The sequence below is a fragment of the Lepisma saccharinum genome, chromosome 17 (genome assembly GCF_977018435.1).
Source record: "Lepisma saccharinum chromosome 17, izLepSacc3.1, whole genome shotgun sequence".
Taxonomy (NCBI): Eukaryota; Metazoa; Arthropoda; class Insecta; order Zygentoma; family Lepismatidae; genus Lepisma; species Lepisma saccharinum.
Window position 1 is genome coordinate 5,137,533 of NC_139245.1, and position 16,303 is coordinate 5,153,835.

At 38.8% G+C, this 16,303-nt stretch overlaps 1 protein-coding gene across 1 annotated transcript in view; it reads right to left on the reverse strand.

Moving 5' to 3' along the window:
- The window catches only part of LOC146001163 (hemocyte protein-glutamine gamma-glutamyltransferase-like), a 31,650-nt gene that overhangs the window by 13,466 nt on the left and 1,881 nt on the right, over positions 1-16,303 (reverse strand). The window contains exons 2-4 of the mRNA XM_083138452.1: positions 14,697-14,923; positions 3,855-4,032; positions 925-1,179 (exon numbers count right to left, since the gene is read on the reverse strand). Of these exons, the coding sequence (XP_082994578.1) occupies positions 925-1,179; positions 3,855-4,032; positions 14,697-14,909 (646 nt within the window). The 5' untranslated portion in view covers positions 14,910-14,923. The remainder of the gene's footprint in view (positions 1-924; positions 1,180-3,854; positions 4,033-14,696; positions 14,924-16,303) is intronic.

The window sequence follows — 16,303 nt, forward strand, 5'->3', positions numbered from 1 at the left end:
TCAAACTTGGGACTTAACTTTGGGGCAGAGCAGAATCGAACTTGGGACTTAACTTTGGGGGCAGAATCAAACTTGGGACTTAACTTTGGGGGCTAAATCAAACTTGGGACTTAACTTTGGGGCAGAGCAGAATCAAACTTGGGACTTAACTTTGGGGCAGAGCAGAATCAGACTTGGGACTTAACTTTGGGGGCAGAATCAAACTTGGGACTTAACTTTGGGGGCTAAATCAAACTTGGGACTTAACTTTGGGGGCTAAATCAAACTTGGGACTTAACTTTGGGGGCTAAATCAAACTTGGGACTTAACTTTGGGGCAGAGCAGAATCAAACTTGGGACTTAACTTTGGGGGCAGAATCAAACTTGGGACTTAACTTTGGGGCAGAGCAGAATCAAACTTGGGACTTAACTTTGGGGGCAGAATCAAACTTGGGACTTAACTTTGGGGGCTAAATCAAACTTGGGACTTAACTTTGGGGCAGAGCAGAATCAAACTTGGGACTTAACTTTGGGGCAGAGCAGAATCAAACTTGGGACTTAACTTTGGGGGCTAAATCAAACTTGGGAGTTAACTTTGGGGCAGAGCAGAATCAAACTTGGGACTTAACTTCGGGAGGGCAGAATCAAACATGGGACGTACTTTGGGGCACAGAATCGACAAGTTTTCCATCCCATAAAAATAGCATCCAGGACAATTTGGTAAATAACTTACATTTGTGCAATCATAAAAAATACTCTTCCATACTTCACTCCTCAAGTTCCAGGAGGACAGCAAAATTACTTTTAAATTTTGTAAACTGAATTTTTTTGGGGGGGAGCAAGTGCTTTCCCCTTGCCCCCGCCAAGTTACGCCTATTCAAAAGTACATAAAATTTTAAACCTGATTCTTGGCAAAAGCAAAATGTGCTTACAATAGACACTCACTGTCACTCTCCTCCTGTGGAGTGGCGTCGATGATCTGCCACCCACCGTAGCCCACCGGAAGGTCCGGTCTTGCCATCCACACGTCGTTCCACACATGGAAGTTCCACACTGAGTCGTAGCATTCACCGTCAGGTCCACACTCTATTTCCTCTCCGTTCTTGTTGAAATACTTGTCGATGGTCAGGGAACAATCGGTGTCGTGCGCCGACACAAAGTTCGTCACTGATCGACATGGAATTCCCAGAGCTCTGCATACTGGAGAATAAGTTAATAATAATTCAGAACACAATGCAATTTTTTGTATTTTCATTACTTTGCAATTTTCGTATAGCATGCCTCTTTACTGCCTCTTAAGGTTAATCGCGGCTATGATACGATAAAATATTATTGCAAAGGAACATCCGTGTCAAAGGCAGGACTCGAACCAAGAACTTAACGTTGCGACATATTTAGGCTAAAAAAGACAGTTTTGCATCTATTAGGGAGCGAATGAAGAAAACAGAATGTCTCAATTGGTATACTAACTAAATTTGGCGTTGTAATCACGAATCTGTTGTTAAAATGCGGAGGCACGTGTGGAAATAGGGAAAGAAACCGATATAAGTGCAATTTTTTTTACAGCTGTATCACATTGTTTTAGGAACAAAATTTTAACTAAGCTCGCCTAACCTAACCTTACCGGAAATGGCTCGTGGGGCTATCCGTGAATGGTTTGCGAAGAACTAGATTTCTCACTGCGCAAGACGCCATTTTTGTAGAAGAACGCTCGAACACCGTTGCCAAACTTACCTCTAATCGAAGTCCGCATTCCGCATGCTCTTCTACCTCGTTCAAGTAACGAAGCAACAATTAATGCTCTGCAAGTACGAAGGAACAGTGTGGCAACGCTGTAGACAGCGCAACGAATGCCGAACGTCACTTGTTCATATCATCAAACATGGTTCCTATGTTTCATATTTGGCGAGTATAAGAAGTAGGAAAGAAATTGCAGGCACTCTCTGTATTCTTCATTCTTACCTCTATCAGCACATATCGTCGCGGGAGGTAGAAAAATAATGTAAAAACAAAATAGATATAGACTTTTTTTGAAGTCTGTCTTGAAGCTTTTCTCGCGATGAAGGATGAAAAGATGCTCTTGGTCTATCGACTAGGTGAGTTGTATAATGGAGTCCAAGCTTTCGAGAGCTAACGTTACTCATCTTAAGGGAGAATTACGCACCACTTGTGCATTTATTTCAATATCGTCGCATTGGGTACTGCTATTTAAAAAAGGGTTTAGTATGCAAGAGAGTATGAATTTCTCTACATGTTGCAAGTGGAAACTGTTTTTCAAGTTTATTTGTAAGCTAGACACGATGTTTGGAAAATATGATTAATAAGTATTTACAGAATCCCATGTATTCCTTATGGGATATCGACTTCAACTTCAAGTTGCGGGTAAACAAATAAGAGTTTCGACTTTTCCTACTACTATGACATAGTTCAACGTGTCCTTTTTCCGTCCATGTACTTTTCTACGTCATTGGATGTTTGATATTCCTGAGAGAACGAATAAAATAATGGTCCCATAAGCCTAGTGCATTTCTCCTTGCCTCCTACGGCCATCCTGGGAGTGTTGCCAAACTTGATGTGCATACAAGAGCTAAATTTCACCATTAATGGAGCTAAATTTGACTTTCAAGGATCTAGTTTAACGAAGGCTGCATAAAGGGCCTCCTAGGGTAACTTTAGGTGTCAGAGGGGTGGGGACGCTGCTATTACCGTTAGCTTTATTCTTACTTTTCACCGCCTAGATTTGGCGGCATCATCCATCTCAATAATTCACCGATGCTCATATGAAATCGAAAATAAAGGATTCCCGGATAACAATATTGTCATTATCTCCACCTCAGCCACGGCCCTGTATAAAAGTAGCTGGGGAGGTAAGAGGGGGGGGATGCATCCAATACAACAATATGACGTCACGTGCAAAATATATACTCATGGCAAGAGTTGTCTTTGTGAGCCGGAGCCAGTGGTGGCATCAGAGTGGGATAGGGGGTCGGGTGCTCCAGTTCACAGCCAAACGAGTGCACGAAAGAGCCAGATCTGGTTCCAAAAGAGGGAAGTTGGCAACAGTGATCGGCAGCTGCCGCAGCGAGAAAGACCTAGGGGAAATTGTCCCTCTCCCCCTTAATGGTTCAAAACTTCTACTCTGAAGCTGAGAGTGACGTTAGCTCTCGAAAGCTTGGAATCTTTTCCACAACTCACCTGGTCGATAGCCCGAGAGAATCTCATCGTAGACTATGTTTAAAATCCACTTTATGCACAGAGGGAGGCCTTCCCGATGGCACAGTGGTAGCGTCGTCGCCTTTTAATGAAGAGATCCCGGGTTCGATACCCGGTGGAGGCACATTGTGGTTCGGATCCCACTTTAAACTGTAGGTACAGTCCCGATTAGCTTTACTGTGCATAAAGTGGACTTAAAACACCAACTTAATCAATTAAGCACAGAGGAGCTTATTCAAGACTGGACCTACAGTTGATAGTGAGATGTAATGTATCTCAGCAAGGGATGGAATCCGAAACTTATTGAGTACAACGAAACATGTTACCACTACAACATACGCGAGGCCCAAAGTAATAATAGAATTTTAGAAGAATTATAAATAACTTTCATTGTAGTAGTTACTTATGCAATGGTGAACTTCAGTACGTTTTTTTATGAATAAACTGGTTTGTTTTTCACATGTAATGTTATTGTATGAGCGTTGAAATTAAAGTTTTTATATTCTGTGATAATATTAGTGAGACATACTTCTTTAATTGACCCAACTATTCTACCACACTTTTTTCATTACTTGTGTGCAATTGCTTAACACATGCTTGTAATATCTGTGCCCACGAAGTTTCATATTTTCAGTCACAGCTATTTAATAACAAATATATACCTGTTACCGTGACAGCAGAGAACACCCAGCATTGTCCATACTTCACTGGTTTCCCACCATCCTTCAGGTACTTCTCTAGTATGGCAACACTGCCCGTCCAGCACCATGGAGGAGTCCCATCTGCATAATCTCCATGCCAACACCCTTCCAGCAACCCGTCGTCATCATTGGAATTTACCTACGAAGAGTAGATTACATAGACATTTATCCATACATTTTTCTTGAGAGTTAATAAGAAAGTATTTATGAAATTATGATGTTATTATCCACAGTCTTACTTGTATTAGTAGTTGTATTTTATACAGTGTTTTAAGAATACTTCTAGCTTCTTATGTTTGCCGTTTGTTTTCGAGAAGTCTTACGAAATATATGCAGACATTTAGTTACAATCTTGAACTGAAGATGGCATACATATCTGTTCTGTTCAGAACAGAAAAGTGAAATGTTTTAAAGTAGGAAAAGCAAGGTCTAATTACTATTTAATTTATTAATTAAATTTAATTAATATTATTCTAAGCTTAGATATTAACATATAAAAATGTTAACCGTAGTCATTCCTAGATCACAACTTACATGAATGAAATATAGTTTATTTAAAAGAAATAATATGTGCTGTATTTTACAAGTAAATTATGAAGATGTTTCCCTATGTCGTCTTAGGGTTAGAGCATTTGAAATAGAATTCACAAGCTACAGTACTCGTAATTTGCTTATGATGAATATAAGTGCATGCAAGTACGTATAAGTCTGCATATTTACTTTGTAATTTGTCTGTCAGTAATTATTATTTTCATCAACGCATGAAAACGCACTGGAATATACACGACAGTTTATTAACAATCTTAATTACTTGAATTTTAACAATAAGAATGAAATACATAAAGTGTTACAATAATTTTCACAATGATATTGATCCATTTTGTAATTAACAGTAACAATTAACTAACATTAATAACGACATTATTCCAATACAACTAGTGACTGTCTCTCTGCTGTTAATTTATTCGTTGTAGTGGGGGAGCATGTAGTTTCCCGTGGGATTTTTGTGGTACAATAATGGGAGTTAGTTTTTCTGAAAGGTATTGGCACAGGGAAAACGAATATGGATGTTGCCAGTCCCAAAAATTGTGCAGGGGGGTGGGAGGGGGGATTCAAAATGGCCGACAACTCGTTTCACCGAAACAGCAATATCTTCATCATTTATACGACTACAACAAATTTTCAAAACTTTAAATAGTTCTTGATTATTAGGAATAATGTGAATTGTGTAAAAACTAGCATTAACGCTACATATTTATTTAAAAAAAAGCTTTAACAAGCTCATGTTATGCATAATTAAATACAAAAAAAATATTTTTCAGTGGATCTCAGTGAACCAGAAACGAGGCTAAAAATGGAAATCAACTATGCACTCTGTATAATATGTCAACAGAAATTAACCGAAGGACTAATCACAAACACTCGGATGGTCAGGACCTAATTGTTTAACAACAAGTTTTTCTTGGTCACTCAATGTCTGAAATGGTGTTGCCAACAGGAAATCCACTTTGTTCATAGCGAATAAAAGCCACCACAACGCTACACTACAACACGCGGGATCGAACGAACGCGACGCCACGGAAGTAGCCCCGAATCAATATCCAAACCCATTGCACTCCCCCCTTCGCTCTTTCTGCTAGCACGTGACCTTCACTGTAACGTGTAGCGTAGACCACGCCTTCCTCTGCGACGAGCCCCGAGATGATAACTGACATCAATGCCGCTAGGAGCCCTGTCGTATCCATTGCTGCTGACGATGAACTTACGTCGGTAAAAATCGCCTTTTAAAAGATTGCATGATAGTTATGTAGTATGGTGATTGAAAATTACGCCAATACGTCCGTTTTTCTTCAGGGGCTAAACCCGGAAGCCCCAAGGGACGAGACGCCACTGGTGTTATGAATAATGTCGCTTATCCATCTATAACAAGGGAAAAAATTAAGAAATTGCTGCAGAAAAATGTTACAGATATTGAATTTCACCGTCCATAACAAAGAAATCAACCTGAAATGTTAGTATGAAGCATGCACGAGATATTGCTATGACATCACAGAATGATGATGAAGATTTGGACTTGACTATGAGGAGTTTGTATGATGCTGCTAGTTATCTTCGTAAGTCTATAATGAACACTAAGAAGTGGGAATTCACAGGATCATTAGAAGCAACAGAAGAACATGTGCCACGAGAAGTGTATTCTTTTCTCAGATGGCTTATTTGTGGTACTGTTGAATATATGTCTTCAGAACGCAAGCAATCAAGTGTTAACAAGGCTGTCATGAGCATATCACAAACTGCAATATCCATGACATATAATGAGAGACAAGTGAAATGTACAACAACTACAAATATTCAGACTACACGTGTAATGCCTCAGCAAGTAGCTGTAGGATTGTCAGTTCACCAATCTGTAAGGAACAAGAAGGTCATTGAGCTTTTGCATGGCTGTGGTCTGTCAATTGGATACGATCGACTTCGACGATGTGAAACACAAATAGCTGAGACGATAATAGATGATATCAGAAATAAGCAGGGAGTGTATGTGACAGCAGATATATTTTCTTCGCAGTGGATAACGTGGATTTCATGGAGGATACACTAGATGGGAAGAATACCACACATGCAACTGCCCTTGCCGTTTATCAACAGAAAGGATCAGATGATAATTCACCAGCTATTTATTTATTTATTTATTTATTTACGACTTTGTTTATATGGCGAAGTTAAGGCATTAATGCCTTCTCTTCCACTTAACCATTAATTACAGGGATCATTTTTTCTTTGCAGTAAATTGTATACAATTAAAAAATTAAAAAAGATAAATGAAAAATAAAATAATAAAAGAAAAATAAAGTAGTGAAAGTAAAATGAAACTAAAAATGAAAGCAATACAGTTTGAATACGAGCAGTCAAGCCCTGGATTAACCATTAATTACTTACATTGCTCATTATTTTTACTAACACAATGAAAAAATGTAGCTTAGAAGAAATTAAAAATAAAAGCAATACAGTTTCTACATGCACACACACACACACACACACACACACACACACACACTCACACATTCACACACAAGTACCTACATAGAAAGCATATTTCGTGGGCTAAATGTATAACGTACTTCTTTCTGGGAATTTAATCTAGGTCCAATTGTTTAGCATGTATAATTTTAATTGTCTTTTGAATGTTACAACTGAGGAGGAGGCTTTGATTTCGAGGGGCAGTCTGTTCCAGTGTCCTGCAGAGGTAACGGTAAACGAATTGGCGTAGAAGTTAGATCTGTGGATAGGGATGGATAACAGAGATTTTTCACGTGATCTGGTGTTGCGGGAGTGAAAGTCCGAAAGACATTGAAACCGCCTGGAAAGGTATTTTGGATATTTTATTTCTAGGGCTTTGTACAGTAGGACAAGGTTGTGGTAAATCCGTTTATCACTTAATTTCAGCCACTCGACCTTCGCATAATACGGTGTCAAATGTTCTGAATATTTTATGTCGAAAACGAAGCGGACACAGGCGTTCTGGATTCGCTGAAGGCGTTTAGCTTGCTCGCAATTAACGTCCGAGTAAACAGTGTCACAGTAATCAATAATAGGGAAAACAAGAGATTGGACAAGTTTGGTTTTTATACGTTCGGGGAAGAAGTTTTTAAGCCGGTAAAGAGAGTGTAGTGCACCGAAAGATCTTTTACACACGGAGTTTACGTGTTCTCTCCAGGTAAGATTATTGTTTAGGGTAATTCCCAGATTTTTAACCGTGGTAGAGAGAGGCAAGTGTTTATCGTTGACCGTAAGATTAGGGAGATTTAATTCGTCAATTCTGTTCAGAATCTTTGGGGAGCCTACGAGCATACACTGGGTTTTGGTCGGGTTGACGTGCAAGCCGTGGTCTACAGACCACTTGTTGATTTTTTTCAGGTCGTTGTTTACACGTTCGGTTGCATTCAATATTTCTTGAGGAGGGAAAGAAAAGTATAATTGAAAGTCGTCGGCATAGATGTGATACCTACAGTGATTAAGCACCGACGGGAGGTCGTTAATATACAGTGTAAACAGGAGGGGGCCCAGTACGGTGCCTTGAGGGACGCCACAGGGGATGCTTTTCCAGGATGATCTTCGATGTGGGTCGACGACACATTGTTGACGTCCAGACAGGTAGGAACGGAACCAGTTAACCGTAGAGTTCGAGAAGCTGAATAGGGATGATGGTTTTGTGAGTAAAATTTCGTGATCAATGGTTTGGAAAGCTTTGGTAAAATCGAGAAGAACAAGGATTGCAAGTTGTCGATTGTCCATGGCTAACCTAATGTCGTCGGTTACGTTGACGAGAGCCGTGCATGTGCTGTGGTTGCTACGGAACCCAGATTGAAAGTGGTTTATTAGGTTATTTCGTGCTAGGAAGTCACGGGTTTGACCACTAATAAGATGTTCTAGAGCCTTAGACAGAGCTGGGAGGATGCTTATTGGTCTAAAATTGTTTAAATTGATTTCGTTGCTTGTTTTAGGTATAGTGCGTACCTGGGCGAGTTTCCAAAGCGACGGAAATGTGTCAGAAAGCAAGGAGAAATTGAATATGTCCGTGATGGGAATAAGGACATGGTGGAGGATTTTTTTGATCATGAGAATGGAAACTTCATCTACTCCTACGGCCGACGATTTTATCTTAAGTAAAGATTTTCTAACGTCTTCCGGTGAAATCCAGGAAAAGCAAAATTTTGAAGCATTTGTGGAGTGCGTTGCGATGTTCCGAATAGTTTCAATTTTAACAATATTTTCAATAGTCGGGAGGTCACAAAAATGATTATTCAGTACATCTGGTGCAAACTTAGGAATGTAGTCGTCCTTTTTCTGTTTCCCAACACCTAGAATTTTCAACTTTTTCCATAGAACGTCCGGTTTATTTTGGTGGTTGAGCAATTCGTATGCGAATCGGCGCTTGGCTTTTCTTACCTCCTGATTGCAGCGGTTCCTCAGGGTTCTATAATTTTCGAAGCTGCATGTACTAGAGTCACTTTTTTTACGTCATTTCTGTATTTGGTGTAAGCTCTGTCTCTCATGACCATAAGTCGACGTACGTCGTCCGTCAGCCAGTGGGCGGGGGGACGTGAGACCCGTTTCTTTCTGACGGGAGCATGTTTATTGAACAGCTCAAGAATAAATGTATTTAACAGGTGAACTTGCTCGTCCACTGTTGGTAACGTGCTAATTACGTGCCACGGAACGAGTGCAGCGTCTTCGTTCAAGCGGGTTTCGTCAACGTTCTTTATGTCCCTGTAAGATACTTGTTTAGGCTTAAATTTTGGAACGCGGATGTTATATGATACGTGAATTAAATCATGATAGGAAATCCCAGGTACCGGAATTTGGCCATGGCTCGTTACGCGATTTTCGTCCGAGACCAGAATGACGTCAAGCCAGGAGTCTGAAGTGGCCGTGTGGTGGGTTGGATTTAGGTGACAGATTGTAAGATTTAATGCCGAGAACGTATCGCGGAATTGCATAGCCTCCTCTTTGGTGGTACACAGGTCGACATTCATGTCTCCCAGAACAATTGCGTGAGAATATTTTGGTAGAAATGTTGCGATATCGTTTTCGAAGTTTTCGAGGCGAGTGGTAGGTGGTCGATAGACTACGGCAAGGAGGAGTTTCTGTTGACAGACGGTAGTTTCCATAATTATATATTCACTTGATCAAATCATCAAACAATAGAGCCCTAACAGAAATTCCAGCCAGCGTGACATTATTGAAATAATCCAGTATGCCAACAAAACCAACCCCAAAATCTCCAACATATACTAATTTTTCATCAATGAAAGAAAATCTAGGTGTTAAGGAAATGAAGTCATGGCTCATAGCAAAGATATTACATGCTGCAACAGAAATATTGCTAGCGAAGAAGACATTAATAGTGTCAGTCGTATTTTGCAAGTTTTGCAAACTTGGGATTGGATGCAACACCATCTAATGGTATTTTTGATGCGTTAGAACGTCTTGTTTGTAAACTTTACATGCCAAACTCTGCAAAATCGGATGTTGGAGCTGTCCAGTTTACCTTGTTTTAAAAGAAAATTGCCGAATCAGAGAAAATGCCACCAACACAGTCAGCTCTTCGCTATGCTATATTGAGAGCACATTATCAAGCCATGGTATGGCGAAGTGGTGATGTTGCGAATCCGAAGATTCCACAGCCAGATGCTGGTTATGGATGGGAAAGACAAAACGGTACATTTGTACCCCAGATGACCACGATGCAACCTGCCCCACAGGCCATTCTGGAGCTAGTGAAATGTTCATGCAAAATGAGTAGATGTTCAACACTTGTATGTAAATGCAGACGTCATGCCTTTCCATGCACCGACATGTGTGAATGTAAGGACCTGACAATGATGTAAATAACTGTTTTAACCGGAATGGGGATAATAGTTCTTATGAAGACAGTGAAACTGATTAATAAGTGTAATTATTATTTTACATTATTTTTATTTGGATGACCTCCTGTTTTCAAACACTTTGTAGTAATGATCTTCTGAAACAGATTATTATTATAATATTTAATTCATTTCATTGTGTTTTCGGTAACAAACAAATACATCAATATGATGCCAAGAAGTTTTTCTGTTCTTGTATCTAAAATTTATGATGATGGCGTAATTAAATAAAATAAAATAATGAAAGCTACACAATGAATATTTTGTTTCATTCCAAAAATTTTTTATACTCTGTAACAGAAAGTAACCCTTCAATGGAAACCAGAAGAGCTATATTAAGAAATCCGTAAGAGGCTAACAGGTTCATTATTTATTCATATATTATTCACATTATTTTAGTAATTGTATAAACTGCATCAAGAAGTATTTAAAGCTTTGAAAATTTGTTGTAGTCGTATAAATTATGAAGATATTGCTGTTTCGGTGAAACGAGTTGTTGGCCATTTTGAATCCCCCTCTCACCCCCCTGCACAATTTTTGGGATTGGCAACATCCATATTCATTTTCCTTGTGTCAATACCTTTCAGAAAAACTAACTCCCATTATTGTACCACAAAAATCCCACGGAAGCCAAATATATTACCATTTGCCTCCCCACTATTGGGTTCAATTAATAGCCCCGTTTTGTCTGTTTAATATAATGGGAATTATCTATTATTAATTATGAAATTATGTATGTGTATAGATCCCCTCTTTTTGTCTAATATGACGATCCTTCGGATGGAGCTCAACAAGAAAAATAATTACTAATACAACTACTACAAGACAAACTAAAATAGTGTTAAACAACTAACTAACTACTAAACATAAATCAAACCGTCACCACTACGTGCAGTCAAATCCTATTCCCTGTTGAACTCGTCCGTGACGTCACAGGTAGCAAGGTGTAGGGCAGCTGCAAGTGAAGTGAGTCGGAATACCAGTGCGGGTGGGTGACGTAAGACCACAACTGCGCCACCTATTGGCATTTATAGAAATTAAACCTTTTTCTTTCAGCTAGAGGGGTCAAAATTCTTCACAGGGCTAAAAGGCTCTCCGTACTTGCACTTCAGGGTCATCACTTGAAGAATATCTTGAAATCCCTCTTTGCTCATTTTTTCACTTCTTCCTTGCTTGAAATTTTCAAGGAACGCTTTACTAATTTTAGGCTCTCTTTCGTTTAGTCATACTTCCTTCACTTTTCCATAGTATTCAAGTTGGTCTTGTATACGAGGGCTGGTTAAAAATTTAATGCTTCTTTTCTCTCCTTAGTGGTAGAAGAGCAAAATAAATCAAATCAACAAACCTTTCTCTTAGCGAATTTCGTTTGCTGTGAGATGACTTTTCCAGCAGGAGTGAGTTAGATATAAGTAAACTGATTTTCTAATTGATGGTTACAGATTTGCGTGTGGTGCGTTTTCCAAAAATCCGTTTATTGTTTCTGTATTTTCAATTGTGACTGCCTTCATGTATGCCTGTTATAGGAATACAGTCAACTATATGGCCTGCTACCTCCGAGCGCTGAGCAGTATTGATGTGGGTAACATTTCCGTGATGGGAAAACGCATGTACGTTATTGCACGTCGCGCAGCATTGCCCCACTCTCCCTTCGAAATGAAATTCTAAGATAAACAGACGAAGATAACGTAAATAATTAATTATTAGAATGTACAGAAAGGCTTAATTTTCATAGTTTCTATATATCTAGCTTAAGAAAAGGATCATAAAATGTGAAATGTAGACACACCAGCACAAAAATTGTAGAAGGATCACACGGAAGGAAAAAAAAAACATATCTACCATCTATGAGCGCCATCTGCAAGATGGCGCTCATAAAATTACGTTGCCAATTCATAAGGAATGTCATACCATATACCATGATCCAGTATTTGCCCGGTACACTGAGATTTTGTGGCGCACGGTATTACCCGCTGCACACAATTCCCCCACCTTTCTCTGCTATCGCTGTGAATACCTTAACAACTTTCACTCTCGCAGATGGTGCTACCACTACATCCAATGAACACCTAAACCACAATTACTACCACTTAAAGTATCCCGGTAGTTATGGTAAATGCAGTTTGTAGAACTAGAAGTTACAAACCCAATACACAGTATTCACTGCTAATTACAACGCAGATTATATACAATTGTCACTAATACAACGAATTTCTCTCTCTAACTCAGGGGTTCCAAAACGTTTTTCGTTTCACGGTGTCCTTAGTGTTTTAAAATGTCTCCACGGCGTCCAAGTCAGAATGTAGGCCTATCTACAGTGATGTGCGTCTACACGTAAACAACGATAGTCTACATTCTACACATAGACTATTTTATACACGTAGATTACGTAATCTATGTAAACAAAATAGCGAAAGGTGATAACTTAGCAAAGGGCGCCGTGGAATTAATAGAAAATTATACTGCGTATCAGTTGCTGGTGTGTGAGGAGAACTTTTCATACTCTTCCTTCCAAATTCGAACAATTTCTCACCTAGGAAGAAACCTAATATAGGAAATATTGTAGTGTTTAATGGGGAAAAGACCACTCTTGCCTTACGACTGCCATCTGTTGTTGTTTTTTGCATACTATTTATCTTCTTCCATAGTTGATAATAGAAGAGAAGAGAAATTTTGTTGTAAATAAGAGTATTTTTCATTTCGTTAGGAACCAATATAGTTGAAAATGTCACTTTATTTTCATGAAACTCTTGAAAATTAATTTTAATGCACTTTAGATTGTCTACGTAGTCTATGTAAACTACAACCCAATGTAATCTACGCGTGTAGACAACGCATGTAGACGTAAACTTATAGCCTACGGCACATCACTGCCCATCTAGCACTTGCAATGCTCAGTTAGTGTGGTTAGGTTGCTTGTATTAAGTTGAAAAATAAACACATATTTGAAATTCAGAAACATTTTATGTGAAAAAGTACTAAATAAGCACATATTTGGAACAATCATATCTAAAACCATATGTACACTAACAAAGATATATCATTTCAGTGAAAATATTGGAACATATCGAGGCGCCCCTGTAAGCCAACCAAGGCTCACCAGTACGCCGCGGCTCACACTTTGGGAACCACTGCTCTAACCATTGAATCCATTAAAACCATGGTCTTGAATGCTATAATTAGAGCCCGGATTTGTATATAATTACATATTCTATTCTTTCTTTCAGGAAAATATCAAATAATTTTTTTGACTGACATGATTTTGCATAAGTTTTGTTACATATTTTTACATATTTCCTAATTTGCTTTACATAAATCATATTTCGGACATCTTTTCCTATCTTGATCCTATTTCCTATATTTTCGATCTCTGAAACATAATGAAGAAAATTTGTAGCTCATGTGATGTCATATTTTGTAATCAATGAGATGCATAATGCTTACGGCCACCTAAAATTGACTGCCAAGTCGAAAGACAGGCTGAAGACAAAAAAAAGGAAAAGGAACCGTTATTTATTGAAAGATGCTGGAGTTCCCCCCCCCTTTTCTGGTTACGTATTTTCGTTTCGCTTTTAGCTTCAGGCAAAGCACCTAGAAATTTGGCATCGGTGGACAAGAAAGCTACTTTAATTCTTGTTGAATCTACCCTTCATTTACATATTCTACTATAATTTGCGATGTGAAATGTAATTAACAGTTGACAGAATTGGTTTCTTAAATAGGTACAGTTGCTGTGGTTTTTTGACTAACTAACTAACTCTCTAGCCTTCATAAACCCGAAGGTTCATGGCTGCAGCAACACAGTCCTTCCATCTGTCCCTATCCCGAGCTAGATCTATATACTCTTTTCCATCCCTACCGATTTCCTTTAGGTCCATCTCAACGTTGTCCCTCCATCTTCGTCTTGGCCTTCCTACAGGTCATCAGGTTTCCCAACAAGAATCCTGTAAACTCCTCTTTCCTCTCCCATTCGTACCATATGGCCTGCCCACCTAAGTCTTGATTTAATTATTCTAATAATATCTGGATATGAATGCAAATTATGTAGCTCTAAATTATGTAACCTTCTCCATTCACCTGTGTCCTCATCCCTTTTAGGTCCAAATATTTTCCTCAGGACCTTATTTTATGTGTTTTTTTGAGTTTATAAATTCGATGCAAATTTTAAATTTGAACAACTTATGTCCTTAAAATTATGCTGAATATGTTCAAATAGAATAAATATCTAGCAGAATTCTTGAAATTGCTTCGATACTCGATTATTGTTAATATTACATATTTTTTGATACTACATATCTTTTTGATAATACTACATATTTTATCAATTATTGTTACAGATGTATGTACATATGTCTAGCTATAATATTATATTACTTACCACTGCCGATATCGCCCTAACAACCTGTATGGCGTTTCCTCTGTTGGTATGCTTAAGCTTGGATAGCTCTAGAAGGTACATTGTTGCTGGAAGAACGGTGTCATCGAACTGGCCAAAGATCCAGCTGCGGCCTCTTGGTTCTCGGACAGAACCCACCCATACCTTCCCAGTAGCGTTCATCACATATTCTCTCTTGTTCTCCTCTCCTTCCATGTATACAGCGTCCTCTGAAAGGAATCACCGATGTATGATTTACGTTACGTGTATTTGCAACAACGATAACCTTCTAGAACATTTTTTTGTATACTATAATTGCTCCATCGCGTTAGTTCAAAGATTCAGAGTAAATCAAATCATCAAAATTCGAACCAAATATCAATTAACAAGTTCTTTGAATTTGAATTTGAAATTGAATTTTTGGGTACGTCCACACTTAAAGGCTATTTTTCACCTGTCAAGTTATACGGGGTCCAACCCTTTACCTTACCTACACTATATTGTTGACTTGTAGGTAAAATATTAGAAGGTGTAATTGAAACGAAACATAACGGAGACAGGATGTTCTCGTCGGTTTGGAATGCAGACCTTACAAATTCCATTACATGCCTCGTCCGTGGAAAGGTACCAGCCTGACAGACGGATATGAATCGACAGGTATTGGAATTTGTATAGCGAAGCAACCGAACCGATCTGAGATGATCGGAAGGGAATTTCGTGATCAGTATTGGATTTGGTTTTGGTGCGTGTACATCGAGGAAGACAGCGCAGGTATGTACCTGGAGGACGGAGGCGTCTCTCCGAACATAGAATGGTCTGAGCCTTGTTACTAAACCTCTCGCTAGTACCTTTTCTTACTTACACTCCGGTAATAAAATAAATGAAATAAGGGAAGGAGGAAACAATATAATAGAATACAATTGTACCTTAACTAAAATAACTGTAATGTCGTTAACTAAAATCTTAAAATATTCTGACTTCGGTTAAAAGCTGATTCTGTAAAGGGGCGCTCAGCACACACAAGGACAAGACACGGGACACACACAATCCTACGAAAATTATACTGGCCGTAGGTTCAGACGCCAGAACCTCGTTAGTCTGCAAAATACAATCCAGGGTGTACTACGTGGAAGTGAGGTTGACAATTGTAACACCATTAAGCCTTGTTTCCATGATATGAAAAACTCAATATGCTGACCAAGGCAGAAATTTGTTTTATTATAAAACATAAACTAAACGTAACGTTTCAACCTTCTAGCAAGGTCTTCTTCACACTCTGCACCAAGTACAAATGTAACAAGGTACAAAAGAGGACGATATATGCGCGTATACACAAACATTAGAAAGTAGTTCTGGAACAATCTAGCAGGTGGCTTTCCCTTGTCAACTGTACTTTCACCTGAAAGAGAATGTGGTTGGACTCTTTATCTCACGCCCTTTTTTCTTCTTCCTTCTTCTCTCCTCTTTCTCTCTTGTCCTTTCCACTCTTTCTAACACCTTCTTCCATTCTTTGTTTATCTTCAGTCCCCCATTCCAGTTCATTGTGTCTTCTTCACCTTTCTTCTATATTTCCTTGGCCTCCTTCCATTTTCTCGCTAGTATTCTCTTCT